At 39.2% G+C, this 18,451-nt stretch overlaps 1 protein-coding gene across 1 annotated transcript in view; it reads left to right on the forward strand.

The window, feature by feature from the left end:
- LOC109042981 (discoidin domain-containing receptor 2) overlaps window positions 1-6,492 on the forward strand; it is a 337,676-nt gene extending 331,184 nt beyond the window's left edge. The window contains exon 17 of the mRNA XM_019059980.2: window positions 693-6,492. Coding sequence (XP_018915525.2) covers window positions 693-700 — 8 coding nt within the window. The 3' untranslated portion in view covers window positions 701-6,492. The remainder of the gene's footprint in view (window positions 1-692) is intronic.
- Window positions 6,493-18,451: the final 11,959 nt, after the last annotated feature.

The following is an 18,451-nucleotide window of genomic DNA, read 5'->3' on the forward strand; positions in this document are numbered from 1 at the left end:
AAAGACGAAAAAAACCAACACAATATCGAAGCTGAAACTGCAAAACTGCGTATCTCGGTTGCGGAGTTTCGAAATGTTCGTCTCTATTTTATTATTTAAAATATAATCAAACCAACACCATAGCTTGGAATTGTCACGGAATATTCTTTATGAAGAGAAGGAAACTCACTGAAAAATTCAAATAATGACGTTGAGTAGTTTTCCGAGTAGAAAATGACAGGAGGTCTGCATCGCAAACCGAAATGTGCATTTCTGCAGTTTCACCATCGATATGGATACAGAGTAGGAAAATAGAACGGGCACGCGTTGATCGTTGACGACGCGCGACGGCGCAGAGATACAGCTATTCGTGCTTGATGGATGTCCGTGTTGCGTCTGCAAAATTGAAGGCGCGATGGCGCGAGGTGTGAACTCGCAATAATCCGCTCTATACCGCCAATGAATGAGATGTCGCTTGGATTCGGGAGAGGTTAAGAAACGAGGCCCAAATACGTCTCCTGTATCTTCGGCTGGGTTGACACTCGATTTTTTTTTTTTTTTTTCAATTTGATGTCCTATGCATAGGTGGTGTACTGCTAAAGATGTGATGGACAAATTATCTATTTTAGAGCACGATTACTGATCAGGCAGTTAGAAGTTGAAGCCCATTTCCAAAATTGATTTCAACTTATCTGCTCTTTGCTTGATTTCAGGGCTTTAACCGGACTGGAGACCCCGCTCGCTCTCACTCGAAAGAGAACCGTTAGCTGTAATTTAGAATTATTCGAGCAATTGCAATGATAATCAATGATCCTCTCATTTAAACTTCACCCTTCCAACCTCTCGTCTTTCTTTATCTTATTTTTTCTAAAACATTCCCATTTATTTTTTATTTGCACTCTTTTAGTTACCATTTTGTACCTAAGTTCCCTTACTCCCTCTTCCCTCGTTTTTGTAAATTTGGATTCTTTTTTTGTAGAGTTTAAATGTGTAATGTTTAAAGTGATGCTGTATAGTTTTTAAAGTTACAGAACAAACTATTTTTTTCCCTTGCGTGGCTCACGTGGTGAGGAAAGTACTTGTGGGTACCCGAAACGTTTTTACTTCAACGGAGGAGGATACGAGGTTCATTCTTATTGCATCTGCATCTTGGCAACTAATATCCCCCGCACTTTTATTCTCTAAAATATCAGAAAAAGAAAAAAAAAACAAGTTTTTTTTTATGTATGGATCCATTGGTTCTAGTGATATTTTTACTGATGTGACACCATAATATTGTGCTCATAAAGTAGCTTTGACGAGTCTGCTGTAATATAACCCTACAACTTGTTAAATTTTTTGAAAAAATGTAGGCTTAAAATTAGCCAATGGCACCATTGTCTCAATGTGTCTCTTCGGTTTTATTTTTGCTGTTTTTTTTTTTTTTTTCAATCACCATTTTTTAAACATTTTAAACAAACGTATAAATCCACATACGACTTTTTAACCTAATATCGTGCATCCCTCTAAAGTTTTGATTCGTGATTTATTTTCTGTTATCGAGAGATTAATAATCGTAACGCATATTTCTTAGTGCACAAGAAAAAACATGACTGTAATTTGCCGTCAAATAGATTCCTTTCGAATCAAGAATGAAATGCTGGAATTGCGCAGGTTTCTGTACCTTGTGAGCGTATTTTTCTTTGATATGAGCAGCTTGTCCTCTTGATTCAAGAGTAACTTTTTGAGTAACAAATTCAAGAATATGTCTGCTTAAGTCAAGTCACCTTTGTATCTAGAGTAGCTTCAGTTTCATTCCCAATGAATGAGGGTATAATGCAAATCTTCATCATGAACTTCAAATGACAGTAAACCTTGCGGAAAAACGTATAAATAGGATCCTATGTGACATGACACCATATAATAGAATACTTTCCATCAAAGCCCATTTACAAAAATGCCGAAACTCAGAGGGGAGGAAACGGAATTACCCTCATGACTTAATGATTGAAAACATGCGTTTTCTGTGTCGCTCCCCCGCGCTGTGAGTGCGCAAGTCCTGTATCTCCCCCGCCCCTCCTGCCGCGTGAAATATGACGCATGTAACAAAAATTGCGACCCTGTAATTACTTCCCATTAAAGATACTCGAAGAGGGGTCTTCGGGACGCGCACATACCCTCCATTCCGAAGTCGGAATGATGATGCTGGGGTTTGAATAGTTGCCTATGTTTGCCATTTTGCTCCATTGCCTTGTTCGTTGGATTTAAAAGAGTTGACCTGAAAAAACTACACTGAATGAATATATAGTTTAGTAACCACTCATAAACTGATGCCATGGTCGGTAAATCGATTTTATGGATGTTTCCAACAGGAACTAAATAATAAGGAGCCTAACTAAAAATTAATTCAAGGGCAATTCATCGCCATACCTTGAACTTCATTCCGGGAAAAGTTGATTTTTCGCTATTTTGAAATATATTTATCTGATCTTTCAATTGCCTTTTGCGGTCGATGTAAGTCAACCGCTAGTTAAATTTGTAATCTAAAATGCATTCTCACTAGCTAAGTAAAGCTGTAAATTAGTACTGATAAATAGGCGCTCTAGAAGAAATTTTTTGAGACACTAGTCTTAATTGTGAGTATTTTGAAACAATTAACTTTGTCTCCTTCTTTTTTATTTTCGATTGTCAGGTAAAAATGGAATCGTAAGACACAATCTAGGAAAAGAAACCTTGCAAGAGGCTCGATATTTCAAGAATGCATATTTTTTGAGGAGGATACTCTAATAATTCTCATGATCTCGATTTTTGGAAAGTAAAAAAAATATGGCCACCCAGTAGGCACCAATTGATAGGGGGAAAAAGAAACTACAAAAACAAAAAATGCAAAATACAAAACTTAGTGTAATGCTCTGTGACACCAGCAACTCATCATTGAACTGCGATCTTCGGGGAACATGATACAGCCAGGGTCATCGCGTCAGCGGCAGATTTTCGCTGCGCGTTTTGCATAGTCATTCTCCCGCAGGCGTTGTGTACACGCAAAACCGGTACACGTGGCAACTTTGGGACAGGAGGGCATTTGTCGGCAGGCGGAGGCAAGCGAGCGTCGGTTGATCTACGAGCCCCATGAGGCTTTGACTGACATTGCAAGGGGGCGCCTTTACCATTTTACAAAGGTCCCGACATGACTTCCTTTAGCGCATAACATATGACAGAGAATTATGTTCGTATTTATACTCTCAAAGCCCGTGTGATAATATTGCTCTCGATATTTTTATTTGCTCCCATTTGCCTTTAAATTTTTACGCTCATGCCGCGCGGTTCCAGAGAGTATGGGAGGTATATCCTCCATACTTACTCTCTGCGCAGTTCCCATTTTTCGTTTGTGACACGCAGATGTAACAGCGGAAAAGAGTCTGTCAAAAAAATGGCGGGGGGGCGGGGATTTTGTTCAAATGTGCCCTGAACGATACCTTATGGTGAGGCAATCTACCAGTGTACGTCTTAGCTTGAGTTCAAAGCTCGATTTGGCGATGCACCGTTGCAAAGTTTGCATTTTTACCATCGAAAAATGCAAATATTGTAAAATTTTCAAATGTATTGAAAAAACAACTTCAGTTGATCCCTTTCTACCCTCTTGGACACAATTTTATTCGTTGATGTCACTGTGGTGCCCCCTCCCCCCCCCCCTTATATGGATCGGAAGTTGTATTTTAAATTAAGGAACTTCAAGATGTTGGCATTTTTAAATGTTACAAACATAAATTTTGCAACGCTGTATTTTCAAGAGCAGCCTCGATTTCAAGCTGAAATTTTGAGTGGCGGATTGTCTCATAAGATAAGGTACCGCTTAGACCTCTGAACATATCCCTGCCTGTTCTTTTGTCATTTTTAAACTTAATGAATTTTTACAATGAGCGTTGATTTAAAGAAATGATGAACACTGTGGAAATAAAGCATAACTAAGTTATGACGTGACACAGACCGCAACACGTGCAGAATTTTTTCCACATTTGAGGCTGCTTTAACTTAATTTGAAACGAAGTAAGCAACATGATTCCTGCCCCTCCAGTTCCTAAGCTGATTTTACACTTCAGTTAAACCGGTGCATTGGACGAACCTCAGATCTTTCTCCACTAAATATCTTAACATTCCCTCTGTGCTGATAACTGGATATAGTCATCGGTATTTAATTGTATATGATCTGTACATTACCAATCTTCTTTTGGATGTATGTAAAATATTGTAAATAGCTTTTTCCTCTTTTGAAATTTTGGAATATTCATATCTCGTTTCGATTGACATTTGTGTCGGTGCAAGGACGGAAACCATTCTGAACGAATCAGAATTCACGACCGCTCTAAAAAGAGCAGCTTGCATGCATTTTTTTCCATTAGATGTATCTTTGACTTTTTGTGAATCATCGTAAAATCTCCCATGACATCTGAAAGCAAAATTTATCTACATTCCATTTGTGTGATAGTCTCAATGTGTTGCTATTAAACAACCTTGCGTGATTTATGTAAAAGAGAACATTCCATTAGTTTAAGAGTAGATACCAGCGTTAATAAATACAGGTAAATCTGGTATTGAAGAACCAATTTTCCCCAGATTTTGACTCATTGCATTCGGATGAATAATGAGAGTACACTATGAAAACTCCTATACCAGTCATTCATAATTTATTTTCTCTCGAGTTGATAAAAATGTACTATATTTGCCGGAAAAGGAGCTACTTTTATACCTGAAAGATCTGATTTTGTTTCCAAAATGTTGAGATAGCAGTCCGAACTTTTTGGAGTAAGTGTAATCAAAATATTTCAGTATATTAAATTTTAGATGCTAAAACTTTTTAAGGGTAGTTTTTTCTTAATAATGTATTGAATTTTCTCTTGAAAACCGGTCTTTTTTACAGTTGAAATTGAACGCGATTTTTTTTAAGAAAAACATAAACAAAATGATAATAAAAACAGGTGAAAGAAAATCCACGCGAAAATGTACTATACCTAACTAAAAAAAGTTCTCATGATGGCACTCAGTTCAAAGTTAAGAGACTCCCTTCTTCGAGCATTCATAGCATTATTCATCCCTCAACTTATTCATTCACATTCCCTTTTCAATCAGGTTCCTTGCTCTGCAATTGACAGGTTAAAAATGCTCTTTCATTTATTTCCTCGACTCTTGAGCGTGAAAGAAATGGACGTATTTTAATCAGAAAGAACCATATCTATCATAACATGAGCCCTAATATCCATAAGAACACATGAATGACAAAGCTCATGTCACAATCTATGTAGTTCTTTTTTGCTCAAATGCATCAAAATGAGCACCACAATTATGGAATTCGTCTTCCACCCCGCGATAAGTCAACGAATTGTATATAGGTGAACAAGTTCTGATTTATACAAATCCTACTAGTACTTCCATTGTTTTATCTGCATTACAAATTTTGATCCTCCGTTACTGTACTATATCTGTTTTCCATATCCTCTATTTTAAGATTCTAAAAAAAACTTGCAAAGAACTCTATTGTATATTATTATGTCAGATAGTTTGTGTAATGTTGTCACCTAATTATGTATAAGAATTTTTTTAAGCCTATCAGCTCAATTCTTACGTAACTAAGATCGTATTACTAGACTCAATTAAATTTGTGTAGATCGTACTTTTTAATACTTTGCGATTTTGATTTTGCCCCTTTTTTAAGATTTATATTTGCACAAAGAAAAATACTCTGAACGCTTCGAGAAGACAAAATCTGACTGGCCTGTTTATTCAGTGTTTATTCTTTCTTGTAATTTTCAAGGCGATAGATATGCCAAAAATTAACGAAAGTTAGAGAGGGGCGCATTTTTCTTGAAGAAAAAAACACAGACGAAATTACGTTAATGAAGTTATAATGAAGTTTTTGATAAATTATATTTTTGAGAAGAAATTAAAAAATTAATGAATTCTCTCTGCTGTAATCGTATGTTATCTTTCTCAACATTTTCTTGCCCACGGCGCGCTATATCTTTAAGAGAAATAAAACCAGCGTATACTACCCAAAAAGCACAATCAAATTATCTGTAGAAGGTGAAATATTCTTTTCTTCTTTGGCACTGTAACAACCTTCAATTTGTAACATAATAGCTAGGTATCCGATCTTTCAAACAATACCGTTGCAAACATGAGCGAGCCCCATATAATTTTTTGTCGCTGGACCTTCGAGCTTTGTATTCTGATTTTAATAACAAGACATTATTCAAGCTGTGAGTTTTAAATAACTGATTTTTTCTAATGTGAACAACTTTGCGCGCCGTTGTAACGTTTTGAGAAAGGTAGAAAATAACTCTCAAGTCATCTGTCAAAAACAACAAGTAGTCGACTTTATTCTATCTCCTTAGCTCACGACCCTGATTAATTTTCGTTTTCTGTTTCACATTTTACTTGAGTCTTCTCTTTCTAATCATGTGAGTTTTTCCTCCTTTTTTACATACATTTTATTTTGTGTACCAAATCAAAAATAAAGGTTATTTTTAAAAACAATAATTGCTCTGGTTTTCCTTTTAGCTTAGCAACACCTTTTTCCAAATCCTCTCTGATTTCACAGCATCACGCTGAACAGCAATACAGTCTTAACTATTTTATTTTCAAATTTATAGAATCATCTTAAATTGTGATTGAGATTCTCTGTAAAGTTTCAAAATGAAAATTCACAAGTTTTCCAGAAAATATATAAATTATCCGGATAAATTTGGCAGCATCCAATTGTTCATGCGCCAGCGTCTTTCCTTTCCCCGCCAGGATATATCTTCGGCTCTTTTTGAATAATGGAATTAAATGGCATTTTTAAATATTTTCACGGTAAAGGTTCACTTTAACCTCTACGCACGGTACAAGTTTGATCATGTTATTGTTTTGGTTTGAACCACTGAACGATTGATAGCTCGATATTAGATCTAATAGCGTAGTCACTAAATCAATCTATCGATCTCTGTTATCTGTTACGGACAAAAAAGCAATCATTCGGTTTTTGTATTGCGGTTGCCGATAGATTGAGCGAGTGAAATAAGTTTGCGTAAAGTCATACGAATATCCGGAACGGTGAAATTAAGTTGGTATTTTTTTCCTTTTTTTCTTTTTTTTCATTTCTTTGTGCGCGTATCGGAAAGAATCTTAAAGTTTCAAAATAGCGTACCTGTCAACTATAAACATCATCAGTGCTACAGTTATGGATTGCAGCCACCCTGACAATGATAGATCTATCTGTAAAGTACTTTCCATGAAGGTAAGTGCCAGTTTGTTCTCCATTGGAAATCATCCAAATCGTCTGAAACGTTCGAAGAATACTCATATCTTTTCTTAAAAGTACGTACGTTTTCGAGAGACATTGACAACATTCGAATGATCATAGGTCACGGCCGGCGTCTTTCTCTAACATGTCTGTGGGTGTCTGTCAATTTACTGACGATTCCTCAAGTATTAGGTCTTTAGAATAGGTAGAAACATTCAGAATACAGCCAATCTGCGGATACAACTTAATTAACTTCGGTGTGATGTTGGGTTGCGTCGCAAAATTTGAAGGCGATTTCGTTTCGTGGCTGCGCGGCTGCGGTGCATCGCTCCAACAATCGTTCCGCTCTGCCATCCTTATTCCGCGATTAGTAAACTTTTTAGATGAAACTGCTACCTTGCTAAGGAAAAACGCCGTATAAACCCTCGTTTGTTGCCAAATTTCCTTTGATGAAACAAAAACTTCAAAGACGAATCATCACTTGTTTCATCTATCAGGGCGCCCGTCTGTCTGTTTGTCCGCGTTTGTCCGTCGGCAGGGTGATTATTGATTATTAATAGACCAAACGATAGACTAAGAGGACGTAGGAAAGGGAGCGATCCTACCGGTGGATGCAATGAACTAACGAGGAAAGTAATAGATTAAATAAAGGCATAAAATTGTGGATGACGTCATACGCTATGTTTTTCGATGAGCAATATCTCTCTCTATTGTAGAAACTTGGCGGTCAAACAGATGTTATTAATTTTCTTATCTCTCAGCAGTTTTTAGGCGCATTTGGCGCGTTGGTGCGTGGTGCCTGTGAGTTTCGAACACTGTCTCTCAGGTTAAACCATCAAAACATGATTCTGTGGCCAGCGCAACTGACCCATCACATACTGTCCGGAGGGCCCATTAAATTTAGTTTCAATAATTAAAAGTCGATTTTGTGCCAGGCACAGTTGGACTACATTTTGCAATTTGGAACGATAAATTCTAGCCCGGTAGAAAAACAACGTATGTACCATTTGTTTCCCTATGCACATAAGTGTTTTTCCAGAAGAGCCAGAATGTATAGTTCCAAATTGCAAAATGCAGTCCAGTTGATCCGCACGATTGCCAAACCATCGGTTGTCCGCGCTGCCGTGCTAAGTAAAAACGCCGTATAAGCATTCGAATGTTGCCAAATTTCTCCTTTCAAACTATTTACTTTTGAAGACGGTTATTAATATTTTTCCTTAAAATTTTCAGACTTTTTAGATTCAATTACGGACGGTATATGTATATATATATATATATATATATATATATATATATAGGTCGCTTTACAGCACTTCCTAGCGCTCTACGATTCCTAACCTCCACTGCTCTCTTTCAAACCACAAATCTTGGGGGATTGAGCACCTTAACATTTCCGCTTCAATCCCTTCCCTCCAACCTTTCATTGAGCGCCCTCTGCGTCTTCTCCCAGGAGGAACCCAGTCAAGGACCTTCTTCGGCAACCTGTCTCCTGCCATTCTCTGGACATGACCATACCAAATAAGTTGTTTTGTCATAATGTCATGCACGATGGTCTGTTTGGCATCCATGATCTCCCGTACCCTCTCATTCCTGACGCGGATCTACGCCAGAAGTCCATCTCAGTTGCCTCTAAAACCTCCCGGGTCCGCTGTTTCATTGGCCGTACTTCACACCCGTAGGTTACTATGCTCTTGACAATCGCGTTGTAGATCCTTCTTTTGGTCTCTTTGGAGATCCTTTGGTCCCAAAGGACTCCATTTAACATAGCGATTGCCCTCCTACCCTGCACATTCCTCTTCTTGATGGCCTGGTCCAATCTTCCATCCTGGGTTAGAAACACTCCTAAATATTTGTAAATATCGCAGCTTCCAATTTGCCGCCCATCCTCTAATTCTATACTTTGCTGATTCCCGCCAACGGTCAACTTCTCGGTTTTGCTGACATTCACCTCGAGGCCCCATTTCCGATACTCAGCCACCAACTTTCGAGTCAACGGACTCGAAAGTTCAACGGACGGAATCCTCCGAAAAATCGGTAATATTCACAAATTTAACTGCAAATTCGTGATTCTTCGAAGGAAATTTGGCAACGCCTGATTGCTCATACGGCGTTTTTACTTAACGCGACAGCACGGCCCAACCCGACGTTCAATGGATCGAGTCAATCAGAGAGGTCGGACTTGATATTTTTCACTAAATCTGCAAATTTTGATGTTTCTTTAGTCAAATTTTAAATTTTAAGGCGTACTTGAGGTAGAAAATTTCACGAGGAAACCAATGAAACCACTTTCATAACCTTAATTTTTCTCAATAACGGAGTGATGAGTTGGATTGCATTTTGCAAAAAGGAACCAGGAGCATTGCAGTGTTGCTAAGATTGTGCAACTATTTTTGTCTTGGAGGAAAAATCTGATTATCCATTAACAGCTTCTATTTTACTCACTAAAAACTGTAAATTTAAGACAAAATTACCATGTAAATTTCATATTTTTTCATGATTTCTGCACTTTTATCACAAAGGATGAAGTTGCACGATCTTAGCATCATTGAAATGCGTCTGGTTCCTTTTTGCAAAATTCAATCCAGTTTATACTCATCACTCCGTGCCCCATTATGCCTTTGATGTTTCTAAATTTCGTCCGATTTCTCCCGATGACTTAATCCATTGTGCGACGTGACGGGTCATTTCTCGGTTCTCAAACACTGCATCTCCCTTCGATCTTGAATATAGGCAAAGATAAGGGCCTAGCAACTGAGGCTCACCCGAACTTGAGGGTCTGTGACGTCTAATTATGAATTCCATCCCCCGCGGCCGGAAGCGAGGCCGTAGACACGGGCGTTTTACGATCGAGACGGCCGGATGGCTTCGGCTTTCACGTCAGGTACGACGGGACCGAGCCGGGCCGGGCCGGGCATAAACCCCGCGTCCACTTTACGACGTTTTTCGTTAATCCCGAGATTATAAACTTTCGCCCGCCGTTTTACCCCCGGTTTATTGCTCGGCCGAAGGAGCCTTTCCGGTCCTCCCGGTGACGTCAGATTGGTCGAATTCGCTGTGGAAATGGAATGCATTAAGCAGGAAGGATCTAAGTCACTTTGGCCATTGCCTAATCTCATTGGATGATTGATTTTATCCGTGGGAGAATGCTGCCGTGCTAAGGAAGGACGTCGTATGAACATTCGAGAGTTGCCAAATTACCTTCGATAAAATGTTTATTTTTTAGTAAAGATATGGATACTTTTCCCGGGATTTTTCAGGAACTTTAGATGAAATTGCGAACAAAATTATTTGAGAAACTGGAAGGAAAATATTCACAAGTTTACCAAGAAATTCGTGTTTTATCAAAGGAAATTTGGCAACGCCTGAAGGTTCATACGGCGTTTTTCCTCAACACGGCAGAATGGCAGTGTAGATTCTTTCGAAAATTTCAGAAGGTTTCTGTCATGTGACGGAGACATGCTGTATGTGCATTCGAATGTTGCCAAATTTACTTTCTGAAAATATTTATCAATTAAGAAAGCTAAGAATCTTGTTTTTTTAAATTTTCATAATTTTTAAATCAAATTACGAACTAAAGTTCACGAAAAATCGGAAGAAAAATATTAACAAATTTTATCTATGAAATTCTTGATTTTTCAAAGGAGATTTGGCAATGTCTGAAAGCTGATACAGCGTTCTTCCTCAGCACGGCAGATTTCCTCTGTAATGTGAAGCAAATTTCTTTGAAATTTTCGAAAGAATCCGTGCAACCGTTTGCCATAAAAAAATTGCACGATGAAATTTGGCAATGGCTGTATAGTGACTTACTTCCTTTCTGCTCAACATTGTCCAAATGAGGGTGAAAATTGGGAATTCATCGTGCTGAGTGGCAACACAGGCTGGAGCTTCAGGGAGACTGTGAGCTTACTGAGATCATCGATGAGTCAATTGCATATGTCGTAAATTCGTATTTTGATGGTTTCAAAAGATTAGCTAAAAAATTAACGGGATCTGTATGAAAACAAGCTCCTACATTCAGACTTAACGGAGGTATCGCCTTTATGCATCCCATGGGATACATGACTCCTCCCATCTTGAACGCATTAATGATTCTAATGAAGCAGCTTTAATCACCAGTCCATAAAATTTGACCAATTTGAGCAGAGAGGAACTTTGTATATTACGACGCTGCGAAGATAAGGCATTTCCCTCTGTATTGGTAAGCAGCAGATTGATGACTGAATAGACGACAAAAATTTTCATTCTTTGGTGAAGTTTTGCTCTGAGATTTACTGTATTTTTATACAAAATATTAAAATATAAAGGAGAAAATTATTTTGTCAAATGCATTTTTTTTGTGCTCCTTTCCAGTAATTTTCACGGCAAAAAAGACGTTGCACACGCACAATCTCAACAGCATTGTAATGTATTTGGTTCTTTTTCAAAATGAAAAATAAGTGCAAAATTCGGGATTTTATCGTGCCCAAAAGGCCAGACCCTTAAGTTTATCGATGGTTTAAGTGCGGAACCGCGTTCTTCCATTTTTGACATTGCAGACTACTTTTCATACTTTATTATTTTGGCGGAAATCGAGTTATAACCTAATTTTTAAAAACTCTCTTGATTTTTCTCCTTGGTTAGAAAATTATTACTTAAACCTTTCAAACTGACAAGTCGATTTGTCTCTCTAGATTAAAGTAACATATGAGCGGAAATTTTGAAGCATCGCAATGGAGATAAGTGGTTTCGCACTTTGGCTATCGATGGCAAATTTAGGAGAGATTTATTCCGCAATTTGAAGGAAGTTTCTATAGTCAATCGATCAATTAATTAAACGAGAAACAAAACAAAAATTCAACCGAATGTACCCCTGATTACAGTCACAAAATATCAGCATAATTTTAAACCAGAATCGCGGTCATATTTTTGGAAAAAATCGAATTGCTTGAGACCACTCTCCAAACTTGGAGTATGTGACGTTCCTTTGGGTAGGGAAGGACGATATTACCACAGTAATGATGGACCCCTCTAAAATTTCGGCGAGTTTGGGAGACAGTCAAGAGGCAGCTTCGCAAATGCGCCGTGTTAATTACGGCCGCCATCGACAGGAACAGGGGGGTAGTCAAAGGCGCATACATAATACACAACAAATGCATTTCGGAGCGTGCGGGTTGGGCGGTTGATAGGTGGCGTGATTGAGAGTGCACCCTCATCGCGGGGGGTTGGCCGGGGGGAGGGGGTGCTAGGGGGATCCCGCTCAATGGGTTTTTTCCATCACCACACCGGGACCGGGGCGGAAATCAATTTCAGACATCAACAAGCCAATTGAAAAACATTTAACTAAAAGCGGAGGTGCAGCCGGGTCATAGCGTCAAGTGCCATCTGACCTGTGTCGAGGGCTGTGCCCTTGCAGCGCGTCGCGACACCGCGTCATCGCGCTCTCCTCCGCTGCGAATCCATGATGAGGGGTTGCCGATTTTCGCTGGTTTTAGGTTGTCTCGACTTCCTGTGGATGCAAAAATAAATGGAGAAATGTTGAAACTCTGCGGTCAAGGTGCATGCACTGAAAAAAGTGAAGTTGATTGAACATTCTGGATGTAAAAATACTGTGCGAGAACTTACAAGATGCTGAATCAACTACCATGGCAGTTACTTTAGCAATGTCAAGATGTAAAACTAGCTGCCATGGTGGGTAATTTGGCATTTTGTGAGTTCTCGCACACTTTTTTTACATCTAGAATGCTAAATCAATTTCACTTTTTTTTCAGTGTGGTTCCCGAAAGTAACGTTCATTAGTGTTCCCAACTAATAATAGAAGCAAAACTGCGAGTCTGTGACGTCAACGTCTTGTACATTGAACGACATTTTGCAATATGGAAAATAATTGCTTAAGCTTATTTTAAAGGCAAATTATGTGCTATTAATATCTCCATGCAGAAATGCTCATTTTTTTCTCCTTCTTCCTCTCCCTGCTTTTCTTATCCTCCCTCCTTGTACTGTTTTTCCTCTTTGCTGTCCTCTTTTTTCCTCCTCTCCTCCTTATTATTTCTCTTTTTCTTTATCTTATTTTTAAGTCCTTCCTTTTTTCTTTCCTTCTTACCTTTTCATTTTTACTCTCTCTTCATTCTCTCTCCTGCTGTTCTTTATTTCCTCCTCTTCCTCCTTTCCTCTTCGTGTTCCTCTTCTCCTCTTCTTTTTCTTCTACTTCTTCATCTCCTTCCTCTTTGTTACTTTTGCCCTTTTCTCTTCGTCTCCTCTTATTTTTCTTTTTCCTCATTCTCTTCTTCTTCCTATTTCATTTTTTTTCATCGTCTTCTTCGACCTACACTTTGACCCCCCTCCCCCCCACGCAGATAAGACATTTTATGAATGAACTAATTTTGTTCCATATTGAAAAATGTAGTCCAGTCTGGTCGATATGATAAATCGATAGAAATGACTTCCCTGAATTTGTTGTTGGGTTTTTGAATTCGAAAGATAAAATAAGATAAGGTAAGATGAGATACGAAAAGATGTGGTCTAATCCAGCCATTGATATCTTCGTTTCGCCCGAAATTATTATTCAATTCGGCGACAACTGTGCAGACGGGAGCGATTTTGGCACCCCTCCCCTAGCGACGCGACAGGGCGCGAGGAGGGGTGCGAGTTCGGGGGTTGGAATGAGTCGAACAATATTTTTCTTGCATTTTCCGTGTAAATGGTGACGAAACGAGCAACCACCCCGCCCGCAGCGGCATTACTTTTATGTCAGCCTCAAAGCGGTGGAAATTGATTCCCGTCATCGAAACCCATCCGAAACTCGCTCATTGTTCTACTGCGGCGTCGAGGGGGTGGCGTTAAGGGTGGGGAGTGTCTGGAGGAGATGCAGGAGGGGGGAGGGCGAGGCGAGAGACGTGAAGATCCAATTAATTTCTTGATCAAAAGCGCGAAATGGTCCGTGCATTTTATGATGGGCCCCTGGAAGAGTGTTGCGCGGCCGAGTGGTTTGTCTCCCGTCGCCGCCACTACGGTGACTGCTCACGGCGCGGCGGGGGTGAAGAACGGGATGGGGGTTGAGAGTCCTGTGTTCTTGCAAAGATCCTTCGAATTTTAGTTTCTCTCGGCTGTATTTCACAAAACCTGTTGTTTGGCGAACTGCGTGATGGATGAAAAATTAGAATGCAATGATATGTACTGTCAAGTGAGAATATTTTGTCAGTTGCAGTGGAAATATTCTGCCATCCGGCAGAAAAAGGCAGGAATTTGATTTTGAAATTTTTGAATTTTTTTTATTGAAATTTGGTCAACTGGAAATACCATCAATAATATAGTTATGCTGAAGAAATGAAAAGCACGGAAACAAGGATAGTCGCCACAACCAGCAACGGCCGGTAAAAACACGACAGCTACAGTGCAGTAGTTAGCCTTAGCTACCCGTAGTAGATGAAACGACTACTTCTGTGGTTTCGACAACTTTTACGGTAGTTTTCGCTGCAAGTAGAGCCCGTTCCAGATAATTCTGTGAGATAGGGGATTCCCTATCCCGCGCATATAGCGGAAAGGGCAAAGTTATCTGAAACGGGCTCTACCATGGTAATTGAAACCACCAGCTCAGTTATCACATCTACAACAAAAATTATTGTAACTATTGAACGGTAGCCAGCGTATTTTTTACTAGCCGCTGGTTTTTATGATTAACTCCTCTTTCCGCACAGGCCGAAGAAATCAGCACCAAGCATGAATTTTGACTGATTTGGTCCATTTTTCGGAGGGATTTACATGAAAATTGATCGGCTGTACCAAGTTCATAGTTAATCCAACCATATTTCGACTTTTTCAATACGAAAGACTGAAACTCCATTCCTAGGTTGCAAAATTGACTCAAACATTTAATTTTTTATAAAAATGTACTTGTGCAATTTGTGTCTGAAATTTTTCTGATTTTTGCTTGAGATCAGATGAAAAATCAGTCAAACTTGCAGTTAGAAACGCCAAAGATTCTCCCTTTAAGAACGAAATTCGAGAGGGGGGAAATTTGGCAACATTGTTACGAAGTTACGTTCTTTCGCGAAGGGAACGACGATTTCTCAGCCGGTGTCAAAATTAGCGTAGTATGGCATGGTATGGCGGTATGGCTGCTCACACGAATTTCGTCCACGAGTGAAACCGGAAAATATCCATTAAAAATTCATTCCCCCAAGCTCAAGACCCAAACTCGAGCATAAACAATTCAGAACCCGCGGAACTTTGGCGTGCGAAAGCTCAAAGCTTTGAAAGAGCGGGTAGGTAATTGAATGGGAGAATTTCGGCTCGCTTTGGTAGGACACCACGCGTGGTTTTCGGGCTCGGGCCGTTAAAAATAGCATTTTGTCACCCGGTTTCGCGGTTCGCGACCCACCGGCGGCAAAACCGGTGCGCAGGTAAATTGTTAATTTAACACAGCAGATGCTCGGAACCCGGGCGACAGGTAGCAACGGTAGTTAAATCACAAATTTATAGGCTTGACCGCTACGCGTTCGCCGGGTTGCCGCGCAGGAAAGGTCGCTCGTTTCGGATTCTGGATGTGATATGTTTGCACAATCCACAGGGTGTTCAATAATAGACTACATACCCACAGTCCCAACGCCGTAGTAATTAAAAACTGAATCGACTTTAAAAGGGCTATTCAAAAAAAGGGCGAATGTCAATCTGATGTTGCTAGATATTGCAAATTCGCAATTTTATTATTCCAGTAAAATGGTAACCAACTTTGCCTATGCTATTCAATAAAAAAAAAACTGCGTAAAGTTGGGACATGTTTAAGGGCAAATCTGTCATGATGAATTCTCCTGTTCGACAAAGAGCATATCGACGGTGTAAGTCGGCAATCGCATGACTCGATTTGCGACGTCGCACATTTCCTGTCATACTTCATTTTTTTAAGGAAAAACTATACTCAACGGCAATTCTTAAAAATTGCCGTGATTTTTCTTCTCTGTGCAAAGAAAATTCTGCAAAAACTTCAAGGAATGGTGTCAGTTTGTTCTCCTTGAAAAAAATAACATAGAGGCGGAGATTTTCAGACACCGCAAACGAGTTATGTGATTGCCGACGTACACCGTCGATATTTCACTTTCATTCGAGGGCGGAAAATTGTCAAATTTCACTTCCTTACTATGAGTCAGTAATTATTAACTAAATAATTATCTTCCCCTCCCAACATTATTTGAATTGGAACTAATTGTGAAAAAAGTGTCACAGCTCTTACTCAGCAACCAGTTCAACACACACTCAAATGCGGAAGAAAATTGGAAGTCATTAAGCAGAATAGATCTACCTACATTGACTACTTTGGTAAATACTTGCTTTCCCAAAACTGCTTTAGTGGAAAGATATCAGTTTTTCCGAATGATCTTCAATTTGTGTGCGCCTTCATTTCGATGATCCTGCAATTTCACATACTCGGTCATCATCTGTAGGGCATCACTCGTTCCGTTTCCTTAACCAGAGATGCAAAATTCATGTAACTTTGAAAAATTAAGTTTTTCGAAATTTTATAAACTTTAAGACTTTATCTTTATTACCTTAAATTCTGCGATCGATTCAGAATGTTATGAAATGCACAGAAAAGTAATATCTTAATTTTGAAATTTAGGGGTGAGGATCACGTGTCTCATAAAGTTGCCTATCGAATTTTTGGATAACTACTGCGTGTTGCATACGCAGACCCTAGAAATCGTTGAAGTTCCGTGGAAAATGAAATTTCACTTTTCTGCAAAATGAAATTCATCATGAAATTTCATTCCGCGAAACATTTTGCATCTCTGACCCCATCTCGAACGCACCGCTATAAAAAGACGGCATATCTACGTCTACCTGTTCGGCATAATGAAAATGGGGTTTTCGGGTAGCACCGCCGAGTCGGCCCAGAGGGCGCTCCGGGCAACCCCATCGGGGTCAGGGTAGTGAAATAGTTATGAGCGCATCGGGGGAAGCGCAACCCTAATGGCAGTTGATATAAACTCCGTATGCCACTCCTGACGTAATCCAGTTACCGCTCCCGAGTAATTCCCGTAAACTTTCGCTATTTTGTAAATTATGCTTTTATGGGGGTGCGTCGCTACAAAGACAGGCTCGCGCCTCGGCGAGGGAAAGTGTTTTCCTTCCCGCTTTCCTCGCGAATGGCAGGTGAAATATTTAAGAGAGAGCAGCTCAGGTAGCCAATAAAATGCGCGGTTGATGGGCTCAACCCCCCCCTCTCTCTCTCCACGGGTTCTTAGCATCTCCCGCTATTTCGTTCTGGCACCGTGGTTGCAACATTCTCTCGGGATTATTGACGAAAACTTGAATAAGATTCGGCTTTTTTAAAATATTTTGTTAGATTTAGTCCCCTTCAATGAAAATAAATTTAAAAAAAAATTTAAAAAAATAGAAATTTGCTCATAATTGTTGTGATGAGAATGAGATTGAAGTCTCCAGTGAATGAAATGGACACTTTTTTCTGAAGCGAGGTAACATGCAGCTCAAAATCTCGATCTTCAGCAATGCAATATCTGTGACTTTTTATGAGCCATGAAATTCAAGGTAATTTTCAATTTTAAACTGGTTTTTCTTGGAACCTGGAAAAAAAACGTATTTATTCACCAGAAGCTTCAATTAGTCTGTGCGTATTTTGTTACGACTTGATTGGCGGACATGTTTAGAGGACAAGCCCTGCTTGCCAATAAAACCAGATGGGGAGAAGGTTTAATGTTTTTATCAAAGTAGCGTAAAAGATAAATGATTTGTGGAGGCTCTCGAAAGTGAACGAGTTGTCTTTTCAAAGGGTATTCACATGCATATGTTTTCCCTCACAAATTTTTATTTTCACTCGGTTAAGTCGTCACAAAGGTCCTGTAATTGCTTATTCCACGAAATTTAAACAACATTCCGTTCCTCCAATTGGTAATCCAAAAGTCATTTTTAGGGAATTTTAGAATATTTTCATATTGTCCTTTATTTGTTCATATTCAGAGCCCCACAATTCGTGAAATTTTCAAGTATTCCTGTAAAGGCAGACATTTAATTATAAGTCGTGTGAGTAAGTGTGGAATTTACGAGAGTTATGTTCAAATAATTCTTGATCTTTTTGCGACTATTGATTTGTTTGACGATTGATCTTTTGTGCTGAGATTCCCTCCTTTCGGACTGTACTGTACTTGTTATTAAATTCACGATGATACGAGATTTTATAGCTTTCCTGTTTCTACAATGACAAAAGAAACAAAGAATACGAAG

This window comes from Bemisia tabaci, chromosome 6 (assembly GCF_918797505.1).
Source record: "Bemisia tabaci chromosome 6, PGI_BMITA_v3".
NCBI classification, from domain to species: Eukaryota; Metazoa; Arthropoda; class Insecta; order Hemiptera; family Aleyrodidae; genus Bemisia; species Bemisia tabaci.